This window comes from Castor canadensis, chromosome 2 (genome assembly GCF_047511655.1).
Source record: "Castor canadensis chromosome 2, mCasCan1.hap1v2, whole genome shotgun sequence".
NCBI classification, from domain to species: Eukaryota; Metazoa; Chordata; class Mammalia; order Rodentia; family Castoridae; genus Castor; species Castor canadensis.
Window position 1 is genome coordinate 17913152 of NC_133387.1, and position 25028 is coordinate 17938179.

The following is a 25028-nucleotide window of genomic DNA, read 5'->3' on the forward strand; positions in this document are numbered from 1 at the left end:
TAGGGAGTTTTAAACAAGAGTGACTTAAAATGACAGACTGATCTCAATCTCTCATATATAAAAAAAGATTTTATTATTCATCTTGCAAAATGTCAAAACACCTAAACTATTACAACCTTTGTGAAAAAACCTTTCAAAGCTAATGGCTATTGATTATTTCTGTCATTCTTACATGAAGTACAAAGCACAATTAGCAAAGCAGATGGTGATAAATCACTGTGAAGTGAGTTGCTATAGCCATCAGCAATACTTGAGAGAGCTATTGGGAATTGGGTTGTCGCAGGGCTTAGACTAAGTCCTTCTTAAGACAAGGTGACCATAATTGACACTAGTTAGTTACAAGTGACCTTACACTCCAGTGATGTTTTCTAGTATTATCTCGGAAATTTTAATTCATATCAAATGTGGAGAATTTCACATTACAAGTAATTATAATGACTCTTCACTTAGATCCTAGAATTTAGAGGATCTTGAGCATGTTGGGTTTTCTAGGTTGTGTCTGACATGTATCACAAGCTTATAGCTCCACGTCCATTCTGTACTTCACTCTGTGATTGATTAATTAATAATGGAATAATGGTAATGTGAAAGAAATGATTATGGAAAATGATGAAACATCAGAGATACTAGTCATTACCCAATGTATGTAAAGATAAACATTAAACATACACTTGTATAAATAATCCATTCATCACATCCATTCTAATGAGTCTTGTGGATCACAACACAGTATTTGTTTCTAGAAATCATCCATTGTTGCTGTTGATATTGCAAAATGATGCTATCAACAAGATTTATGTAGGAGTTTGTCAAAATACACGCCTTCATTTTTTTTTTCCCTTCCATAACCCAGAAGTCATACTTAGCAATTGTTGTGAAGTCTGAGGTAAAGAACTATTGAATTTTGTCAGTGAATATGTGACTGATTGCAGAAGAGCACTTCTCTTAGTCACCATTGGGGAGAAAAGATAAAATTGTTCTTAAAACAATGATATACATCTTCCTGAAACCCAGCATTTCAGATGTGGAAAATGGAGCCCTCCATGAAGGAGTTCAATGAGTCTTCCTTCCCTACTTAGACTAACAGCACCTTCTTCTTTTTCTCTGTTTCTTCCTAGAATGCAGTCCCAACAGTATCAACAACAGCGTCGAAAATTTGCTGCTGCCTTCTTGGCATTTATTTTCATTTTGGCAGCTGTGGACTCTGCTGAGGCAGGGAAGAAGGAGAAACCGGGTAAGCAGCAGGGTTATGAGGGGATGCGTCACTGATGCCCATTATCTGTGCTTAACACCTCCTTCCCTCCCTTCCTTCTTTTTTTTAATCAATGGAAACTATGTGACACTCCTCTTTTCTCCCACTGTAAATCCTGGAGTATAATCAGAGTGGCTACCATGTATGGGCACTGACCCACAATCAGCTGATTCTATAAAAGATATGGTTTAAAAAAAAGTTAAGCTTTAAAAAGTAAGAAAACACTGTATTAGAAATTGTCAGATTAGCCATTTACTTAAATTACCTCTTTTCCTCAATTAATGTCCCTCAAGGATTTTTCTTAAATCTGAATCTGTGATTCACCATGCTTCTACTACAGTATTTCATCTACAGTGACTAGCACTGAAATAGCTCGTCAGATCCTAATAGAATGTTTGCTTTCTCAATTTTTAAGTCTTGTTTTTGACTCTCTCTCCTCTCTGCCTCTCTCAATAGTTGCTTCTAAAAGGACGTGTCAGTAAATCACTGAGAATAGTCTCTCACACATAGCAAGAATTAAATTGATGTTAGTTCTAGTTCAGTTTTCTTTCTCTTGGTCATTTGCTGATTTGATCATTTGTCTGACATCTATCACACCCTGTTGTTTAATAAGAATATAGACAGAGATTAAAAGCACAAGCTCTTCAGTGAGGGTGCTCATGAGTGAACTTAGTTTTTATCTAGGAGTTAAAGAGTTTTCTGACTGTTGATTATTTTTGCTTCCTTCCAGAAAAAAAAGTGAAGAAGTCTGACTGTGGAGAATGGCAGTGGAGTGTGTGTGTGCCCACCAGTGGGGATTGTGGCCTGGGTACCCGGGAGGGCACCCGGACTGGAGCTGAGTGCAAACAAACCATGAAGACCCAGAGATGTAAGATCCCCTGCAACTGGAAAAAGCAGTTTGGAGGTAAATCTAACTCTAGTGTCCCCCTGATTAAATCTCCTACTCTGAGATAATTCTGGAATATTACTACCTAATGTCTTTTTAAAATCAACTGCTACTTATTTAAATGAGGTTTATTTATCAGACACAAAGTAACCAGGCATCTTGCCTATACCCAGGTTTTTAACTTCAGCATTAGTGACATTCTGAACGAGGTGACTTTTTGTCTTGTACATTATAGGGTACTTGGCAGCATCTTTGACTTCTACTCACCATTCCCACCCACCGGTTGTGAAAACTAAAAATGTCTCCAGACACTGATGACCAGATGTTCTCTGAGGATCTAAGTCATGCCTGGCTGAGAAAACACATTGCCTTCTAGAGGCAGAGGATATGTCTTTGATCGCTTCCAATAATGTTCATTGATCTATTTTTCCCTCTCCTTTCTTTCCTTCTTCAATTACTACATTTCTTTTATTTTCCTTTACCCTTTACTCATTAATTCTTCTCCTCATGTCTCTCTCTGTGTCAGTCTTGAGCCTGTATATACACATATATCAACATTTTATTTGTTAGCGTCAAATGCTAGAAACAACCCAGATATTCTTCAATGGGTGAATGCTTAAATAAACTGTATATTCATACCATAGAATACTAGTCAGCAATAAAAGGTAATTATTATTACTGATACATGAAACTAGGATGGGTTTCCAGGAAGTTATGGTAAGTGAAATAAAAAGCCAGTCACAAAAGTTCACATAGAGTTTAATTCTACTCAGATAGCATTGTTATGATGAGAGAATTATAGAGCTGGAAAACAGATTTGTGGTTGTCAGAGATTCAGGAGGTGGGAAAGCTTTGGCTACAAAAGCTTATCCATGGACCCCTTATGTTGGATATTATTCAAAATATTAACAGTGAAGAGCATGTGCATAAAATATGCATAATAATTAAAAGACATGCATGATAAAATTCCACAGAACTAAATATACATACTATTACAGAAATGGGTGCATATAAAACTGATAAAATCTGACTGTATCAATGTCAATTTCAGTTGTTCTATTGGACTGTAGTTATGCAAGATACCACAGTGAAGGGAACATAGGTGGAAATGAGGAAACTTCTTTGTATTCTTTCTTATAATTGCATGGGAATCTACAATTACGTGAACACAAAAATTAAAAAACAAAACTGTGGCTTTATTATGGTGCCACCACAATAGGATCTCTCAAGGATTTCTGTTTGACCCTGCCCTACCTCTAGCGGAGTGCAAATACCAATTCCAGGCCTGGGGAGAATGTGACCTGAATACTGCCTTGAAGACCAGGACTGGAAGTCTGAAGCGAGCCCTCCACAATGCTGACTGCCAGAAGACAGTCACCATCTCCAAGCCCTGTGGCAAACTGACCAAGCCCAAACCTCAAGGTAGGTCCCTGCCATTATTCCACAATGTTAAAGGGTTTATGGACTCAGGCAAGATGTTCATATATAAAAATCAAAATTTTCAAGAAAGAAATGTTAGTTGGATTACCTTATGACTGTGATTGGAAAGTTAGCATATAGAGAGCATCATGAATTACCTACAGCAGATAGTCTGTGAATTCACATTGAAGTCCTCTGCATAGCTGTGGGCATTGGTGTAGGCTCCTAGCATAAAAAAATAAATAACTGTAAAACAAGCCAATTAAGATGGCTGCTGTAGGGTGGGTATATGTCACAAACTCTAAATTGGAACTGGATCTTGACAAGATAAAAAAACTTATGAAATTCATGAAGCAGAAAAGTTTAGATCAAACCTCTCTGAGATTATACAAAATATCACAAAATCAGGAAAATTATTTTACATTTTTTCCTCCTTTACCACATAACTTGATAGATTCTGTATTTCTTATACTAATTTCAGAGCCTTTATATTTTGAAGTAGTTTAGCTTACCAAATATATTCATCACAGAATTTAAAAATTATATAGTGTGTTCTTTCTCAGGATGTCAGGGTCTGCTCTCATGGTGGTGAAGAAACAAATATTACAGGCATAGTTTCATATAAATAGAATGTGTGCTAATGGAAATCAAGGAGGTATTACATTATTTTATTTCATAGGTATTTATATCTCCTCAATATTTATATGTTGAAGTCTTATCTACCAGTACCTTGGAGTGTGGCTGTATTTATAACTATGGTCTTTTAAGAGATAACTAAGTAAAAATAAGGTCATAGGTGTGGGCCCTAATCCAATATGGCTGGTGTCCTCATAAGAAGAGATTAGGACACAAACACAGAGAGGACTATGTGAGGACACAGGGAGAAGACAGCCATCCACAAACTATGACAGAAACTTCAGAAGAAATCAGATCAGTTTGATACTTTCATCTCAGACTTCCAGCCTCCAGAACTGTAAGAAAATAAATATCTATTGTGTAAGCCACCCACTGTGTGGTATTTGTTATGTTAGCCCCAGACGACTAATGCAATAAATCCCGATGAAGTCAAAATTAAATTACCTTCTTGGTCTCTATTCATATTTAGCCCAAAATAAACCTGAAAATTCATACTGCCAGCTTAATTATAAGAAGAAATTCAAAGCAATGGCTATGTAATGAATGCCAGTAATAAACAAAAATAGGAAAAATGAAATCCCGAAACCTGAGGAGGATTGGTTGGTTTGGTGCTCATGGTCAGAAAGAATGTTTTTCACAATCTAGTTCTTCATCTTCTGCTGAAGTTGTCCTTGGAAATGGTTACCTCCAAGTTCCAGGTGGCCATATATAGGATAGACCTGCAGATGACAAATCTAGAATTCAGGAACGCTTTCTAGACTATGGAAATCTCTGATTGCTGTAGTACATATTCACAGGGCATGAAGTAGGGCTGGGGTTGGTACAGTGGGTATTTGTGCCAACTTTCTAAGTGTCACTTCAACACCAGTGATAACCATGGATCTAACTAGAATCAATAGCACTATTAAGAGAAACATTTCCAAAAGTGAAAACAAAAGTCAGATATACAGTTTACAAATTAATTTATTTTCAAATAACCATTGAACCAAATCATTGAGCATAAACGTAGAATGGAAAGGAAAAGAAACTGAGGGGGTCTATTTTAGCCTAGTGGCTCTCTATTTAAGGTGCACATCAGACTTTTCTGTGGGATCTTAGAAAATCCCAGTGTTCAGAAATAAAAAGTCCTATTAATCATCATCAGTAGTTTAGAGAGTTAAATGACGCTTACAAAGATTCCAAGTGCAGCTGAAACTAAGAACTACTACTGTTCTGGTATGAAATTTATTGACAAGAGGCCAACACACATGTACACTGTCTTTAGGATACTGGGAGGCAGATGCTTCAGCTTAACAAAAGGAGAAGAAAAAGTGGGAGCTGAAATATTTAAAAGTTTGGAATATATAGTACATGACTTGGAAAGATCCGTAAGGATATTCAGCAAACACATTAAATGAAGTCTTCCTTTTAATTGGACTGGTGAATATCGTACCTTTTACATTTTCCCATGTAATAATATTTAATGAAGGTTAAAATTTGTTTCATGCTTTTAGCTTGAAAAATGGTGGTAAAAATATTTCAACTGGGTAGACATTCTGTAATGTTCATACATATTAAATAATTAAGGTACATAAGTAATTTAAAATGGATTAGACTGAGTGAGTGCCATGTTTCAAACTACCAGTTAAGCATTTTATAGGTCATTAAAGTGTAATCTTCCCTTTGCACATAATATGCCTTTGTGTAAACTAACCAATCTTTTGCCTCTCAATAGTGGAGGCATTTTATAAATGTCATTTTGGCACTAGACACTCTGCACAAAGGAAAATATTATTACAGGAGTTGAGCCAGGGAGATGTGTCCCATAGGAGATTTTAAAATTTAAATTTCATTTAATTTTATTAATTTTATTTTTTTGGCAGTCCGGGAGATTGAACTCAGGGCCTTGTGCTTGCTGTGCAAGCACTCCAGCTCTTGCACCACTCCCTAGCCATTTTGCTTTTAAGTTTGTTTTTCAGATAGTGTCTCACCCTTTTATCTGGGCTCCCCTGGAGCTGTGATCCTTCCAGCTTCCACCTGCTGAGTCAAGGAGCTGTTCTTAATGGGCAAAACACACACCTTCCATGATATATATATTTGTTACATTTAAATAAAATGTAACAAGTGGACTGTATATAATTTCTTTACTATTTTGCTCAAGTATCTTCAGCTGGATGTTGCAGCTTTCCTTTTGTGAGAGCAGAGTGCTCATTTTCTTCTCAATAGCTGAAAAGCAAATAATACTAAATCAGAATTAGTGTTCTCACTATCATGATTCTGCTCCTGTGATTTCCCTAAGGATTGTACAGGTATTATCTCATACAGTCCTGTACATGCTTACAGGTAAATATTGTATAAAGGAAATTGAAGGATGCTGGTAATTTATTTGTCCACAGGTACTTCTCAAATAAATGACAGAATCGAGATTTGATCAATTCTAAACTTGTGTTGTCTTTTGTACCATGCTGATATCCTACCTAAATCACATGTGGTGATGAACTAACCTCCATGGGTTTAATTTTACATTGAGAGAGGAGGTGAGTTTTTTAAAGCCCAGTACTGGTATGTCAAAATAAAGAGGACATTTTCTGCAAAATTATTTCTGTGACAGTTCTGGAAGCATCCAGCAGACTGTAAGTGTCAAGAGGACAGGGACCTGGCTGGTTTCATTCTCTATTGTATTCCTTGTGCCTGGAAAAAGGAGTAAGTAGCACATAGCAGGTACTCAATAAATATTTATGTAATAAATAAATGCTAAACCTTTTTTGGCACATGAAATTTACCAAAGCCAAGTGAAAGTTACAGAACTCACTTATCTAAACTTTTCTAGAGACAGTAAAAACATAGATTATTTTCTTGTCATTTAGGAAAGAGTAAGTTATCCATGCTTTCCCTTATTTTGATTCAGTGAAAGAAGAGGATAGAAAGAAGCAGAATCACACTGCTTTTAAACTGGGCATTGTGATAGGAGTACCTTTTCATTTAAATGTTAAAGTAGCTCTACATGCTGTAAATTTTATCCTATTTTATGTCCATTTTTTTTAATACTAGGGTCCCTTTTTATCCCAAAGAGACTTTTTTATAACTGTCAGATTTTCCAAAAAACAAACAAGAACAATGAAAACATAGGGTATTGTAGTCTTGAGGAAAATCAGTAATTATTAAAAGACAAGATTAGTGATTTCATACAATTTAGTAAAAAAATTCATAGCCAAAAATTATCTTTTCTTCCCCATCATTATTCTTGTCATCAAATACATAATCAGACTCAATGGGTTTTTTGTTTGTGCCTTTGCTTCTTTTGTTTGCTAGTGTCTTACATTTTAAAAGAGATTTTTTTGAACAACATATGAAAGCACATGATTGGCCACTTTACACAACACAGCTGGCGATAAAACATACATATTTTTACAAACATAAGCAATTTTGTCTTGTTTTTTTGTTTCTTTTAGATAACTCCTACTTCTTTTACTTTGAAAACTGCTTGATTTCCAGTGTTTAAACAAAAAAAAAACCCCACATACTTTAAAAATTTTAGAATGGAACAAAAGTTGTAGGTAAGGCTCTTACTACTCAGAATTAAATAGAGAGAAGACTGGGGAATAACTTTTTGCCATGACTACTGCTTACAAGACTAAAAGACTAGCAGATTGGGTTAGGAAATAGGAGAGGGTTAATATTTAGAGTTTTCATCTAAACACTTGGAAATCACTAGATATCCCACTTACACACGTCAAAAATTGCTTCAAAATTCCCTTGATTCCAGTCTGACAGCATTACCTCTTATGGTATCAAAGTACTTCCTGTTGCTTTGCCAACATTTGTGCAAAGTCTATACTCTAACCTCAGTTCACAACGTCGATGATACTGGTTATCACCTTGGAGGCCCTTTCCTGAAGTTTCTACCATGTGGGAACTGCACTGAATCCAAATGGAGCTTTTGGTCATCCACATCAATAATATAAACCCAGAAGAAGGGAGAATTTTGCCATTCCTCCTTAGACATAATAGTGGAAAGATGCTGGTTGAATGTAACTTTCCTGGGATTGAGTCAGTATTGCTCTAAGGAAGGATTATTGTGTGGTTGATGGGTTATAACTAGAATTTGCTTAATTATTTTAAGAGTCTGGCAGGGATAAACTAGTGATAATTGTGTTGGAGTTCTCAATGTTTATTTTCTTTGTGAAAAAGATGAAGAGTTTTAATAATTAAGTTGTATTTAAATAATCAAGAAAACTCTGAATCTGTCAGGGTTTTTAGGTGCACCAATCTTCCCTTCCTAGTCAAACAGAAGGGGGTTTGTTCAAGGATATTATATAGTTCAAAGTCTCTCCGGGGGTGGACAGAGGATCTGGCTTGGATTCTGCAAGGGCAGCAATAATGCCGCCAAAGGCAACAGATCCAGGACAACTTTCTAATCAGACCACATGTGACTGATTTTAGAAAAAACCCTTCTTCTAAAATTACCCACTGCTCAGCAATACAATACAAAGAATCAAACTGTGGAAATTCCACCATAACTGTACCCACAAATCAGACACTTCTACTTCCTTTCTTTCCTGAATATACAGTTTCTGAAAATATAGCCCATGCTGTGAGCTGCTCACTTCTACCTCCATGTCTCATTTAAGCTTGCCTACTTGATAGAGCATAAATCACAGAAAATTCTGCTGCAAGGGACTCTGGGAATTGTGTGTTTGATTTTACAGACTCTACTTCTAAACACGAGAAAGAATGCTGAAAGGGTCTTGAATTATTATTTAGAGAACAAATCTGCTGGAATCTGTAAGAGTGTTAGAATGTGTTTGAGTCTATAATTAGACTTAACTCCCTTCTCCTCTTAGCAACATGTGCTTATTAGGGGTCCCTTTGGAGTATCAACTCACTGTAGATTTAGAATATGACCAGGACAAACAGGGCCTCCAGAGAAACTCTTCTGTGGAAAGCCATAGATCTATAGCCAGCCCATTTGGGTGAATGTGGCAACCCATGGAGCAGGAATCTGCCACTGGAGAGCACAGCCAAGCTGAGACTGAGGCTGGGACTTGTGTGAGAGACTCCAATGACAGAGTTGCTTGGGAACTCCGGGTGTTTTCCTCGTGATCACCTTGGGACATTCTGGATCTTGGATTGTTGTTCACATGGCAGCTGTTCATATATTTGTTTTGCTTTTTTAAATAAGACACGTAAATAAGGGATATAGTGGTGCTCCTTTTGGTCCTGATAAACAGCAAGGCATTCTCTGGCCTCAGATTTGTGTGGCAGAGTAAGATTCCCAAATTTTCTGGGACCAGGCAGAGGTGGGAGGGATGCCTATGCTGCAGGTGGATGGAACGAATGTTAATTGCTCTACTATCAGCTGCTATCAGATCTTGTTAAATTCCTCTGCTCACAACAACCCCAATTCTTTTTAATTCTTTCTATTTCAAAAAGTTTTGCCATTTCACTGCTCTCTTTTGGACAGCAGTCTAGTCTCTTAGGTTTGACAATTCATCTTTAAAGATCAAAAGAACAGCAACTGTTGAAGTGGAAGGCTCCACTGTGTGCAGGACACAGTTTTGGCAGCTGACTTAATTCTGGGAAAAGGGATCAGTAAAGTGATATTTCTAGCACTCTCAATTCCCTCTCCATTAAATAGATTCTTTTGTTTGTTCTTTCAAAGATAAAAGAAGTTCCCCGACATTTCTTCCTATTTTCTGGGCACTGACAACATCTCTTAGGATGAATACAGGGCACTGTATAGATGAGCTTTGCTAGGCTGAGGGAATTTTAACTGTGTGGAGAAACGTGAAGGGGCAGAATGCCACTACTGGCTGGCCCAGGACCTGCTCTTTACACCCCGAGACCCTCTGATGGGGTGAGGAGTGTGTTGGGGTGATGACTATGTCTTTGCATTTGACTGGAAGAAGTAGCATGGAGTGGATTGTGGGATTTCTGTTCTTGGTTTTTATTTCTTTTTTATTTTGTTAGTGGAAATGTCTTTCAATACCTGCATTTTATTTTTCATGGGATAATATTGTACTTGAAGAGAAAATACCCAATTTTGTTTCTTTCTCATCAGAGTGATATATTTTATCATCTACAAATTTGATTATATGATGAATACCTCATAGAATTGTGGCTAAGATTTGGTAAATGTGCAGTATTTTTTTAGACTATTTCATTTTTTCCTAAATGAATTTCTTGAGGTAGGTGTTTCTCCCCACATTTTTTCAGACAATAAAATTATGATGATTACAGCAATAGTAACTATAGTTAGTAATTACTGAGGGCCTAGAGTGTTTGTAGTTTAGTACATTGATCACATGGGTGTCACTAAATATTCATAAAACTGTAAAATAGTTACTATCATCTCCAGTTTTACAGATGAGGAGGCTTTAGGGAAGTTAGATACAACTAATAAGCAGAGGAGCCAGGGCATCAAAATAAGGCAGTCTGACTCTGAGTCTCTTGTATTATGTACCACTCCTCTCCCTATATTAATTCAACACAGATTTAAAGTTTCTTAGTTAAGAAAGGTAATTTCAGACCCACCCTGAATTTTTTAGTGAGACAGCTTACTCATGAGTCATCCTGATTGGACTTTTGGCTGAAGTTTGCTCCAGACCCTTTCTATATGCTCTGCCCCAGCCAAGCCAAGCCCCCAGACTTTAAGAGATGGATGAATGGGCCATGATATCTTAGGTGTACATCTCTCTGCATCTTTAATTTTCACAACTTGGAACTGTTTTTTTTCTTCTATTCTTCATACCTTCTTTCTCATTCTTTAAAACCTAATGTGTCCATTCAGCACATATTTGTTGAGTGGGTACTATGTGGTAGACTTAACAGTAAGGATAAATTTGTAACCTTGATAGACATGTAGCATTGTAGCAGACACAGACCAGTATAACCAGATGTAGCGCAAAGTTGGAACGATGACAAAGGACTCTACATTTCTCTGGAAATGTAAAGGACTCTGTAGAGTCATTATTGGTCCTAGATCTGTGCATGTTATTTATAAAGTCTATAAGGATCGCACACTGGAGCATTTACAATGTTAATGTTAAGTGCTAGTAATATTAGACAAACAAGAATCCTCCCTCTTACTGCTGTGTCCTAGTGGTGGTAGATAGACAATGAAGACAAAGAAATGTATCATAGTAAAAATGATAAGTGTATATTGGAATAAGTGAGCTTAAAAACTAAAACAAGCCAAGTAAGATAGAGTGACTATAAAAGAGGTTAGATAAAGTAAAAAGGGAAAGCCTCTTTGAGAAGGTCACTTTTGAAGTTGGTCTTAAAGATAGAGCAGGGGCTGTTAATATAAATGCTGCAAATGAAGCTAGGAGAAGTTCAAAGTCCCTGTGGTCAAATTAGTTTATTTTTCTCAAGTACTTAAAAAAAAATCAGTGTTAATCCCTCTCAGACATCAAGTCACTGCCTTCTCTGAGAGGTCACTCCCCCAAAGATGCATTCACTAGAGAGCATATTTACCTTACCTAGCATGGAAACTCCACGAGTCACACCTCACAGACCTTTGGCAGTTGCTCTATCTCATAGACTTAGTCTGTGAGAGGAACTCAGTGAAGTGTACTGCTAGGATGAATGAGTGAATGATGTATCCAGCTACATTGTCTTACCATGGCTCACATAATAAGTTCAAACATATGCTGAAAAATCACTGTTAAAGCCCCAGGAACTCACTTGGAAGAAGAGTCAAATTTACTCCTGTCCTTACTCAAGAACTTTTGGCTCTAACTGCCAGGGCAGATGTGAGAACTAGGAACAATAAATACTTGTAAGGTTTACTTCACACTGTGTGTCTGTTCTCATCTCCCTGGGTAAATTCCACACTTCGAGGCTCATTAACTGTGCACACAGAAAACAGATATGTAATAATTAGTATTAAGGAAAGTAGCGTAATAGAACAGTGTTCACACTAATTACTTACTGGGCTGAGGGAACCTGATTTTTCACTCCCCTGAAGCTTTTGTTTTTCTCCCTAATAACTTCTGAATTGAGAATTTCTTCTGGTGTCTTCTGCAGCTATTGTCATTTATTGAGTATCATAAAAGGATTTTCTGCTTATTGAATATTTATGATATGACAGACATTATGCTAAGCCTTTAGTGTACCTTGTCTTCCTTATCCTCATGGCAGCTCAAAGGAGTTTTATTCACATTTTACAGTCTAGAACATCAAATTTGCAGCTTATATGAGGTCACCCAGACAGTGCATGATCAGGCTTGAACTTGAAGTCATGATGGTCAGTTTCTAGATTTCTTTTCTGTAAGACCAGTTCTTCCTATTCCAAGTACCTCCAGAGGGGTCTCTATGGGCATTTTGAAAAAATTAATAATTCAGCTTGTGTTTCAGTGATAATACACATTTCTGATTAAGTTCTATCCTGACCCAAGCTTGTCTTTCTACAATAATTTCATTAAAACCGAATAAGTTTTAGGACTATATTTCTCAACCTTGGGTCCTTTAAAAGGGATACATCTTTTGAATTAAGAAATAGTGGTACAAGATATCCCATTATATCCAACAGCCTCTCTGGCTGGACCCTGTGAATTCATGATTGTCTCCTCTCTGCTGTGTGATTCACGGAGACTCTGATGCTTCACCAGGACTCAGCCATCGCTGTCCTGGTAACAAGTGCTGTCAGTGAGGACACATCTCATACTCCCAGCAACTCCACTCAGCTTTGCGCTGATGCAAAGCCTCCAGGAGCCCACAGGGAAATCAAAGCAGGCTTGCTGCTGCTCAGAGCAGAGGCAGTGAAAAGAAAAATAAAAGACTTTTACTAGAAGAGTAAACAATATTCATAGATGAATTCATTAAAAACTCCACAGGGTAAGAAACAGGTAAAAATTTTTCTGGTGTCCCACTGCTTGGGTACATAGGTGGCAAGGTCCAGAGATATTTACCACAGGTTAAAGCATTCACAGCACTCTCTTCTGCAAGGTTTTCAGAATTATTTTCATTCTGTGGAAAATGGAAAAACATCATTCATAGATATCTACTCAGACACACGAGAATAATAAACTCAACTGCTATGACAGCTGCTGTCGAAAAAATGTAGAGAATGCAGAGAAAGGTCTTCAGCCTAGCTTGCCTTGCTGCTGTAGGTGGAACACTGGGCATCTCACTTGCTTAGAACTGGGAGGACTGGTGAGGAGATGGCGACGGGAATACTGGGCTGTGCACTTGTAAAACATTACTGAGCATAAGACCCTCCATCCCACAATGCTGATATCATGTATTTAAATGATTTAAGTTAACTTTTTAAAATACTTTGGAGGACAAATTAGAAAGTAACAGTAAATACATTGTTCCTCGACAGATAATGTGGATAATCCGAAGGATATTAAAAAAAAAAAGAGTAGGAAATCTAATCACTAATGTATGAAGCTCTGAGCTTCTGTATCAAAGTGCCCCAGACTAATGACTTAAATAGTGCAAATGTTTTTCTTTACAGTTCTGGAGGCTGGGATTACAAGGTCAAGGTGTAAGTGGGGTTTATGTCTTCGGAGGCTCTGTCTTTGGCTTGTAAATGGCAGCTTTCTCTTGTGTCCTTACTGAATGTGTCTGAATTCCAGTGTTCTCTTCTTCTGAGGACACCAGTCATGTTGGATTAGGGCTCATCCTAAAAAAGGCTCATTTAAACTTAATTATCTCTGCAAAGCCTGTCTCCAAATATTTCATACTGTGAGGTACAAGGGTTAGGAATTTGACAAAAATGTTTGGAGAGGATTCAGTCTATAACAACTGATTCTATGTATGCATGCAATTTTTTTGATACAAAGAGAAAAATCCATTTAGAAGAAAACGAGGAACAATTTATGGGGATATACCTCCTAAAATTTTCCACATTGTAGAGCTCAAGTTTTCCTCCTTTTTCATAAATCATAATTTGATTTCCAAGTAGCACTGGCTACTTGAAATTTTATTAAAGGAGGCATCAGATATTACAATGGGAAATAATGAAGTGCTAAGTGGGAACAACTGATTACTGCTTACAATAATACATCTCATCTGTGACAGGGTCTACCAATAAAGCTTTCAAAATTTTGTAATAAGGCAGAATTTCTACCTGTGCCCTCATTATTGCTTTTCAGTACTTAAGTGTCTTATCAGAGGTACTAGTTCTTCATTCCTGTTTTGAGGCAGAAGCAGTGAATCTGCTTGACAAAGGAAGGTCACTGTCAACAAGTATAGGCTTTGAGTGTGACCCACAGTCAATGAGGAAGGGACAGAGGTTTTTGTTGAGCAGGGGAAACTCAAACATTAGTTTATAATCTGTGGTTGTATGTGTGTGCATGCAAGCATGTGTGCATTAGTATGTGAATAGATACAGCTAATATATAATTAATGTAAATATGTTGATCTAAAAATAGGGGTTCAACTTGGCCATTTTCTACCTAGTATACACATGCATATAGGTCAGGCCAGACAATAATCCTAACACACCCATGCATGGCTCCTGATTATACTGTATAGAGAAAGAACATCCGAAAGAGCTGGACAAACCAATGGGTACCTCAACTGCTTCCTTTAAAGACTGGAAATGAGAAGATAAGTTATAGGAGAAGATTCTGGGAAGTTATAGAAAAGAATCTTTTGATTTTCCAAAATTAACTTGATTCTGCATTACTTTGTTTACTCATTTATTGATTACTATTATTATTTATTACTTATTATTTGCTTACATCAGACTATTGATGCTGAATGAGTTGCTTTGGGCAATAACTGACATGCCTAGGGTTGTTTTATTTGTTTTGTGCTACTTGGTTGATGAAACAATATCCTTATTTTCTTCACTAAACCTTTAGTCACATCCTCATAGTTTACCAGGACTCTAGGAGCTAAGCTTTCCTCCCGAGGGAAATGTGATTCCTTAACAGATGAACAATCGCACACTCTCTTTTTTCTTCATATAGAAGAAAGCAAGTGTGGATGGTGAGCTTATGGAATGAAGAGTAAATGAGTGGAAAGGAGGTGGACAGTGAGGGAAAGGACATGTATGAGCGCAGGGAAGTATCAGTATTTGGGAAGCATTGGGGGCGATTCTACATACATGTGCCACATGTAGCCTATATACTTTCCTGGAAGTAAATGCATGGAGTCCTTAAAGAGAAAATACAGAAAGTGGTATGACATCATAAGAAACCAAAGAAGGAACAAATTATGACACAGGTATTGGACTGAACCATACCTATGAATAACTTCTAAAAGTTATACTTTTAATTTTTAAATCAAAGCTTCTTTCTATATTGTACCACTTTATATGTACATATATTTACATATATGCATATATATTTGACTTCAATTTAAATGGAGATATTTGGAAATTTAATGAATGATATATGTTAGGAAGCCTCGCTAACTAGTACCTGGATTCTAGTTGGATCACTGAGCTTTACCTTTCCGATTCCACAAACCTTATGGTCAGTTCTGAAGCACAGCTGACATGGTATGAGGGATTAGGTATTTCTAAGTGGCTAGGTAGCTAATTCTTAAGCACAAGTGAGTTACGTGAGATAGGTTCTCCAGGTCTTTTAGTGCCTATGATACTATTATCCAGGCTTTGGGGCATATTTCCACTGTGATTGTCCTATGTGACAGTGATACATAACGTCCAGTTCCTGCAATAGGCTCATGTGATTTATTGAATCAGTCAACACAGGCAAACTTGTAGTGGTCCCTATGACATGCCTCCAATGTGCTTTTGTCTACTGCCTACTTTGACCTCTGAATCTGCAGTGTGCATTACTGTTTTTCACCTTCCTCGAAATATGAAATTTAACTCTTAGAAGGAGCACATTTTGTTCTCCTAATCAATACTTCCATTGCTTTAATGACCCAAAACCACTTCACTCAAGTCAGCAGCAAACAGAGGCTGACTCAGTTAAAAGCATGGTTCCCATCTATCATTTTATCTCCCAATTCCCCTGTTGATTTTCTGCATGCACAGCAGGCCATTTGAAAAATATAATCAAAGCAAGATCTTTCTGAGAAAATGAGATAAGCCTGATCCTGAATTCTCAAATCTTCTATTTTTTGGAAAACCTTCTCCCCTCAAAGTTTTCAATAAATCTTTAATTTTTTTTGTCATTCCCTTAAGGCCCACTTCCAACCTTATGTCTTCCAGATTTCCCTAATATAGAAAATGGGAGTAGGTGTTTACTTGTGGCAACTGCATGACAATTCTGTTCCTAAAGGACTGTATAGAGAGAGTGGAAATAGATGGAAAAGAAATAGATGCATGGTGCTTATTTGCTTTTCATGAGCAAGTTTACTGTGATAGGGTTCTGTAGAAATTGCTAAGAAGAATTTAGATTAGTACGTCCTTCCAAGAAATAAAGTTGCCAATTCATATCTAGAGCTCTAAAAAATGTTCTCTTTGGTCTAGCAAATCCCATGTCTAATAAACTATAGTAAGGCAAAATTTAAACATACACTGATATGTGAGCAAAAACTATTTGTATCATTATTTAAAACAAAATGTGATTAAAAATATGAGATTGAATAATCAGGGATTACTACTTGATCACATTTCAAAGTATTCGCAATGGCATGGAATATACATATAGATACAATCAAATTTTTACCATAAAGTAGTATATCAATTGTCAATATGTTCCTAATGAAAGTCATAGAGAGAAAATATAAATGGAACCCACCATTAAACTTGTTGTTTCTATATTGTGAAATTAGGGTAACTGCTGTCAAAATATGTATATATTTCTTTGTTATCAATATGAGCCTGTATTATATTTAAACTACAAAGTAATAATTATTATTTTAAAAGAATGAAATTATTCAGAGAGAAGTTTCCTTTTTTCTTCAAGCTATCTATTATAGGTAAATATTTTTTCTTGCTAGAAATTCATTCTCCTTGTAGATACTCTTGTCTTTTACATCACAATGCACCTATAATATAGGAGTATATTAACATCAAGAAAAATAGGCCTCAAAACCATAAAAACAGTGGCTACCAGCTTGTTGTCTTTAATATAAATATATGTTCTATTTTGAAAGACTCACACAGAGCAGTCTTAAAAACTTTACTTGTAACATCAGCTCTTTGCAGACAAAATTTTGCTCACCATTCTATCTGGGCATCTAGAGCAGTGCCTGATATGTAGTAGAGATGGAGTGCATATTTGCTCAATGAATATATGACTATTTTGGAGACAGTAAAGGTAAAATTGGAACTCAAAAGTCATAATCTCACACGATACTTTCAATGGCAGTCTGAGGAGGATACAGGTTTCATTATTGCCACCTTATAGTAAATGAAGCAGAATGACTGAGGCCCTTCACATCACAGGATGGTTGACACAAATTAGAAGCTATTCTCTAAGTTAGGGCTTGGTTCTCAGTGTGAGCCTAACAAAATTTCATTGTTTTCTCATTACACCATGAAGTAAAAGGCTGTTGTGCCATTCATTACTTCATTAAATTTAATTTCATTCTGAGTAGAATAAAAATTTATGGACTCAGAATTTATTGTAGTAGGGTTTATGTTAATTCTGACCCTTTCTTCTCAGTGCCTTTTGTCTTTTCCATCAGGAGTTGTTATGCATTGAAAGAATTTTTATCATTAAATTTAGAGTTTTCTAGAGAATACCATAAAGATGGGACTTTAAATACTCTGGTTCATAGCAATAAGAAGAATATGAATCCTTTTAGAGTATTTTTTTAAAGATGGTCTTAGGACTTTAACACTTTCAAACATATCTTAAACCACATGTTTTTGTTCAAGTAATACAAAGTTTTTCACACTACTATCTGCTTCTACGCTTGTATCCCAACTATTATGGGCACTATCCTCTATCAGCTCAAAAACTGGCCAAAGAAAGGATGAAGTTAAACCACACCAAGGGTACTTCTGTGAGTTTCTGGTGCAGTGGTGTCCTAGTAGACATTATCCAAGGATCAGAATAAGTCACTTCTCAGTGACTTCTATAACATTTTGACGAGGACTCATTTCTCATTTGTATTGATGTCTGCTTCACAGCCTCAATCCAAGTGAGGGAGAGTTACATGTAGCCTGGGGTGTTATTTACTGTGTGGCACAGGACCTCACTTGGCTGTTCAGTGTTAACAGAGGAGTCCCACTTGTTTCACATCAGGATTGGGGTCCTCCTGACTCTTTATATCTTACTACTACATGACTCCATTATAAAGCACTTGGCTTTACCAAATTAGAGACTTGCTCCCGGCCATTTCCTCACCCTCATGCTCATAGCAAACATTTGTCTCACTGTAACCTTGAAAGGCTACTAAAATGGAACATTAGTTTTACGCACAGAGTTAATTCAGGACTATACTTTAGAGATAAGAAAAAAAATGTTAACTGTATACCTAATAAGAAATTTGTGTAAATTTCATGAATATATGTTTGTAATTTTCTTCTTCAAAAATATCTTTAAAAACATACTAAAATATAGCAACATTGTGATCAAATTATATCTCTTACTTTCCTTGAGAAATACCATTTTTCCATATAGTAATGAGTTGATCTCTTTATTCCAAATGTTCATTTATCCATTCTATATGCAACAAGTACTTCATGAATACTTGTCATGTATCAGGCTCTGAAAATATGGATTCAGAAGTCACAAAGGGTCTTTTCCCTCATTGGAAGGGGAAATGTATATCAACTAGAGACAAAATGAATAGTTCAATTCTAATTTTGGAAAAAGTAATGAGAGCCACAATGGGAGTCTATACATGGAGTCTGCTTAGCCTGGGATTTCTGAGAATGCTTCCTTGAGGAGGTGTTGACTAAGGGTTGGTCTAAGTTCTTCCTAGATCATAGGTTTCAATGCACTATTTTAAATTCTGCACATATACTAGGTAATAATTGAGAGGTGGTTACCAAGTTTTTGAGGCCACTGAGAAAAGGAGTAATGAAACTTGTTTAGTTTGTCAGTTAAATGTACCTAAAAGTCAAAAAAATAGTGCTTTTCATAGGAAGCAATAGCACTCATTTGATGTCTTCATTTGTAAAAATTCAAAAAAATATTATGTGAGAAATTAAATTCAAAACTTTTGCTATGTGGGAAATCAATTTAATGTCATTATTAATATAAATGCTTCCTTCTTTCCACTGACTTTTACTAAAGACTTCTCATTTTTCAATTTAGATTGAGTGTGGAGTGGACTTAGGCCTGTAGTGTGCTTATGCAATGCTATGATGACTGGGCAATTTTGTCAGGAGGATAAACTGGCATTGTGCAGCTTCAGTGGGCAAATGGCTGATTTTCTGGCATTTGGGAAGTTGTTAGTTAATGCAGAAGAAAGTAGTGCCACTATTCACAATAGCCAAGTTATAGAAACAGCCAAGATGCCCCAGCACTGATGAATGGATTAAGAAAATGTGGCTATACACAATGGAATTTTATGCAGCAATGAAGAAGAACGAAATGTTATCATTCACTGGTAAATGGATGGAATTGGAGAACATCATTCTGAGTGAGATTAGCCCGGCCCAAAAGACCAAAAATCGTATGTTCTCCCTCATATGTGGACATTAGATCAAGGGCAAACACAACAAGGGGATTAGACTATGAGCACATGATGAAAACGAGAGCACACAAGGGAGGGGTGAGGATAGGTAAGACACCTAAAAAACTAGCTAGCATTTGTTGCCCTTAACGCAGAGAAACTAAAGCAGATACCTTAAAGCAACTGAGGCCAATAGGAAAAGGGGAACAGGTACTAGAGAAAAGGTTAGATCAAAAAGAATTAACCTAGAAGGTAACATACACACAGGAAATTAATGTGAGTCAACTCCTGTATAGCTATCCTTATCTCAACCAGCAAAAACCCTTGTCCCTTCCTGTTATTGCTTATACTCTCTCTACAACAAAATTAGAAATAAGGGCAAAATAGTTTCTGCTGGGTATGAATAATAAAAGAAAAAAAAAAAAGAAGTGCCATGCTCAGGTAACAGAGAGAGGGTGTGCTTTTGCCAAGAAGAATTTGGAGAGATTCCTTTTCCCAGAGTTGTCCATGGAGATAGACAACTTACATTAGCTAGATCAAATGATCAAATAGTGTCCAGCATTTCAAATAACTTCAAATTTTGCATCTGATGAATATGGCACCCATTCAGATATTCAGACTTATTAAGAATTAGGGACATATTAGACCAAATATGAAAATTGTGCCACAAACATCTGCTCTACTATAGAAGTAGAGAATTACAGATTATTGAGGGTTCCCCCAGGGAGACATAGGAGGAAATTAAGATACAGGAAACCAGAATTACATTCAAAATTCACATTCTAGATTGCTTCCTATGGGAATGAATCATCCTCATATACAGCTATTGCTTTAAATGTCAACCAAAGACTAGGAATTACTAAATGTTTAGCCACTGATTATTTTCAGAATTAAACAGAATAACTTATTTGACTTTACAAGTATCTTTGAAGTTGGAAATTCTGGTCATCTCACCTTTGATAGTTTGAAACAAAAAACAGACATTTATTAAAAAAAACCACTAAAACATAGAATTACAGCTTGTCTTTTTAATCAAGAAATGAGGTAGCCATGAACAGGATTTTGAAAACTGCCAATCCCAATTGCATAGGGTGTACTCTTAAAGCTTGCGTAAAGGCAGCTGGGGACAGTTAAGTTGAGCAAAACACTACATTGTTTAGTGTGCAATGGACTTTGGCACCTACTTGAAGAGGTGACAAGGGTAGTAAATAAAAATGAGAACGTTTCCAGTTTCAAGTAAGTATGAGCTGGGAATGTACGACATTTCTAATTGGCATTATGTCAAGTCTTCTCTCACCACGAGCCATGGGAGCATCTTTGACACAAATTCTTATGATCCAATGAGCAATACCCTCATCCCTTTTGGCCATTGTTTTTATCCCAGTCTTTCTTTGTTGCTTACTGAATTTAGTGACATGTCTGGTCAATAAGTCATTGTGATGTTTCAGCATAATTGTAATTATGCAGAGAAATGTCCTATTCTTAGCTTAGTATCACACGAATGGTAACTGTGCACCTTTATTGAGCATGTGCTATTTTGTCATATTCTTATTTTAATAGAGTTTTATACAACTTATTTAATTTTGATATTAATCATATGCTTGCTGTCAGATGCCGTGGTGCTGTACATATTCCCATTCAAATATAAGTAATATGAGACACAAATGCATTAACTTTTCCTATGTCTCATAGTAACTTACAGATGAGGCCAGGATGTCAATTCTACCCAGCTGACTCTGGAGTGTATACTTAACTATTAACATTCTGCCTTTACTGTGGACCAAAAGGGGGAAGTAGCTTAGAAACAACTAGGAATATCTTTTTTACCTGCTAGCTCAGTGATTCTGACCATTTTTGTCTTTGGAGCCAATGTAAATGTGTCTTATTCTCTACTGAATTCTCCTATTAGAAAAAGAGAGGAAGCAAGAGGACTGAGTGGAAAACGATGGAGTTTTTGACCTAAGTCCTCATGGTTTTATTTATCTATTTTAACCCAGGGTGGCATCTTCCATTTGCTTCACCTAAGATTAGAAGTCCCTCTATGCAAAGCTCCAGATAGACTACAGCTGACTGAATATACAAGCAGAGGGGATATCCAGAGAAGAAGTACTTTGTAAATGCTTGTTCAAAAATATACTAATGCTAGTAAACAGTTCCAAGTGAAGAGAATGTGGGAAGTGATGGGTGGGGCTAAGCTAAACTTTTGAAGCTTCCCAATGAGCAGTGACCTGGCTAATTCTCTAAGAGACTTCTGTCTTTGGTGCTTGTTTTCTAAGCACACTCCTCCCAATATTTTACATACTAAATGGAGGCAATGAACCAAGATATCTATCCACACAGATGTAGACTGTGCTCCTCCCGCTTACTTTCAAAGGCATTCTTCTAGCAAAATGTACATACACACACACACACACACACACACACACACACACACTCTCAATTTACTAAGAGAACAGCTAAGAGGTGGGGAGGAGAGGGAGGGGGTGGGGGAGGCAAGGGAGGGGGTGGGGGGAAGGGAGGAGAAATGGTCCAAACATTGTATGCACCTATGAATAATAATAATAAAAAAAGAACAGCTAAGAGCAATCAACTTGTCTATTGATCTCATCTTTTAATTCCTAGTCGATTATAAGAAAGGTGACTTTCCCTCCCTAGGGATTAATAGATTGATACTTTTTTTTTTCTTCTTTCTCTCTATTTTGAATCACAGCAGAATCGAAGAAGAAGAAAAAGGAAGGCAAGAAGCAGGAGAAGATGCTGGATTAAAAGTTACCACCTTCAGTGGAACATGAAAAGGACATCAGCAAACAGGATCAGTTAACTATTGCATTTATACCTACTGTAGGCTTTTTATTCAAAAATTATCTATAGCTTAAGTACACAATAGGCAAAAACAAAGAAAAAAGAAATTTTTTGTAGTAGCATTTTTTAAGTGTATACCATAGTACCACTAGGGGCTTATAATAAAAGCCTGTAATGCTATTCAGAAAGTTGGCTGTAGTACATGATAAATGATAGACAATTGAGGTAAGTTTTTTGAAGTTATTTGATATTTCACATTTAAATTTTTTTTTTTACATTTTTTTTCTTTTGGAGCAATTTATGTTATGACCATGTAAACTACTTCTCTTGTTTGGTCTTTTATTTTCACCTAGATTTTTTTCCCAATTGAGAAAAAAAATATACTAAACAAAACAGCAATAAAATATAATCATTTCATTTGAGGAAATTATCTTGTTTCCTGCCAATAATATTTTTAAAAATTAGCAAAACGAGAGAAAGAGGCAGAGCACATAGTGCAATGTGGACTCTTTTTTTTTTTTTTTATTTTAAGAAAAGCATTAAAGCATGAAATTCTTTCACTTTGGCAGAAACATTTGTTTTCTTGATGAAATTATTTTTTCCATCTGAAGAAAAAATACTAGGAAAATAAATCAAGGTGATGCTGAATAAAAGGTGCTTTTGTGTGCAATAATTTGATATTGTAACTCTCCCTTTGTCACCTATACAATGAGAAGTTATCATACAAACTAGTTAAATCACTCATGGGGAAAACTGTTACACATTTTTGGGTACTTTTTTTAGATTTAGCATCCCTATTTCAAAATCCCAAATCTGAAAAACCTTAAAATTTGAAAAATTTTGAGCACAGATATGACTCTACAAGTGGAAAATTCACCCCTGATCTCATTGAGGGGTCACAGTGAAAATGTAGGTGCATGAAAAATGTTGCATAAAATTACCATTAGGCTATATGTATAAGGGATATACGAAATATAAATAAAGTCAATGTTTAGAGTTTGTTCCCATCTTCAAGAGATCTCATTATGTATATAAAAATGTTCCAAAATAAAAAAAATAAAATCTGGAGATCTGGAGCAATTTTTCTCTCAGGCATTTTAGATAAGGGATATTCAGCTGCTATTAGTAATTAGTAGGTTTGACTAGTGCTATTGAATTCAACAAAAGTTCCAAGTAGTTGAGAGTTTGAGGGAATAGGATGATGTTCTTATATTGAATGAAACACAAAATGGCAGTTCGTACTTAGTTTCTTCAAACCAAGATTTTTATACTGTTCAGTGTCAAAGTCTATTTGTACTACTCCTTTATCTGCAGAACTTTAAGCACAGTTTTTAGGCAAACAAGTCTATTATTCTATTATTCAAAGAAATGAAGTCTCAGAAAATTAGCTGAGATTATCTTCAAAGTATTTCACTTGACATAATTACCTCTAAGGTGATAAGATTCAATAAATAACGGCCTAGCTATCCAGATGATTTGAAGTCCAAATTCAGAAGTGAATTTGGCTTTCACACATCCTGGGCTAGCAATAAAATAGATAATTAAATATTGACTTGATGAGATGACCAAAGGATATTGGCAACTGCACTACTTGAGCTGGAAATGCTGGGGGGTCCATTTCTTTCACAAAGTCAAGTTTCAGTGGTGAATAAAAGAAGGAAAAACATGCAGGCATCCTATGGACTTATGCTTAATAAAAACAGAGTACCTTGCAAAGTGCACATGACAGGAACATGAATAGTGAATATAGCCTTTTTACAAGTGGACCTTAATAGGAAAAAGTACTCATGGGGATAGATGGAAATGATGAAAAAAAAGCAGAGTCTTAAGTGGGTTTTTTTATAGCAGAGTTACAAAATGGTGGAATGATGGAGGAGTCTGCAGCAAATTTTATTAGACTTTTGGCTAAAGTTGCTGCTCCATCATCATTTAGCCAAAATAGCAGCCCATGAATCAGTAATGAATTAAGGTGAACTAGAACAAAATCTCCCAGGGGAAAAACAGTCCTGTAAATAACTATGGCATGCTCCTTTATTCACAGGGCATGGCAAGAAACCAAAAAAGCTGGGGATCTCTGCTTGTCAACTATGATTCTCAGCACACTATATATCAACTCCCCGATTCTCTGTTAAAATAAGGTTGGAATGCTAATGTCCCTTGCACAGAGTATGAAATTCAACTTTTCCTAAGCTTTGATAAATTTTCAAACCTGGTTCCAGCTTTGAAAATCTTGTCAAATCACACTAAAGCACTGAAACATAACTCTAAAAGAATAAGCTCTTCAAATCACTGATTCTCACAAATAGGAAAAAAACCAGACTGAAATCTGAATTGCATGGAATACTGGGGAAACTCTCTCTTCCAAAATACCTGGAGTTTTATGAATACCACCTTAAAGTTCATTAAGGGGTGGGAAGGGAAATGTAAATAAGTCATCTGTGTTTCTTCACACACTTGAAGACAAGCTTTTCATCTAGTAACTGGAAGAGGTGCTGAGTAACCTTCCCAAAACCCTGGTAAGAAACAAGTGACCAGAAGTGTCCTTGCTTGGTT

At 36.3% G+C, this 25028-nt stretch overlaps 1 protein-coding gene across 4 annotated transcripts in view; it reads left to right on the forward strand.

The window, feature by feature from the left end:
* Ptn (pleiotrophin) overlaps window positions 1-23543 on the forward strand; it is a 103496-nt gene extending 79953 nt beyond the window's left edge. For 3 of the 4 annotated variants that reach the window (XM_074062296.1, XM_074062298.1, XM_074062301.1), the window contains exons 2-5: window positions 1119-1234; window positions 1983-2156; window positions 3399-3560; window positions 22384-23543. In XM_074062296.1, the coding sequence (XP_073918397.1) occupies window positions 1120-1234; window positions 1983-2156; window positions 3399-3560; window positions 22384-22439 (507 nt within the window). In that variant the 5' untranslated portion in view covers window position 1119 and the 3' untranslated portion in view covers window positions 22440-23543. The remainder of the gene's footprint in view (window positions 1-1118; window positions 1235-1982; window positions 2157-3398; window positions 3561-22383) is intronic. The other variant, XM_074062303.1, reaches the window with a different exon arrangement.
* Window positions 23544-25028: the final 1485 nt, after the last annotated feature.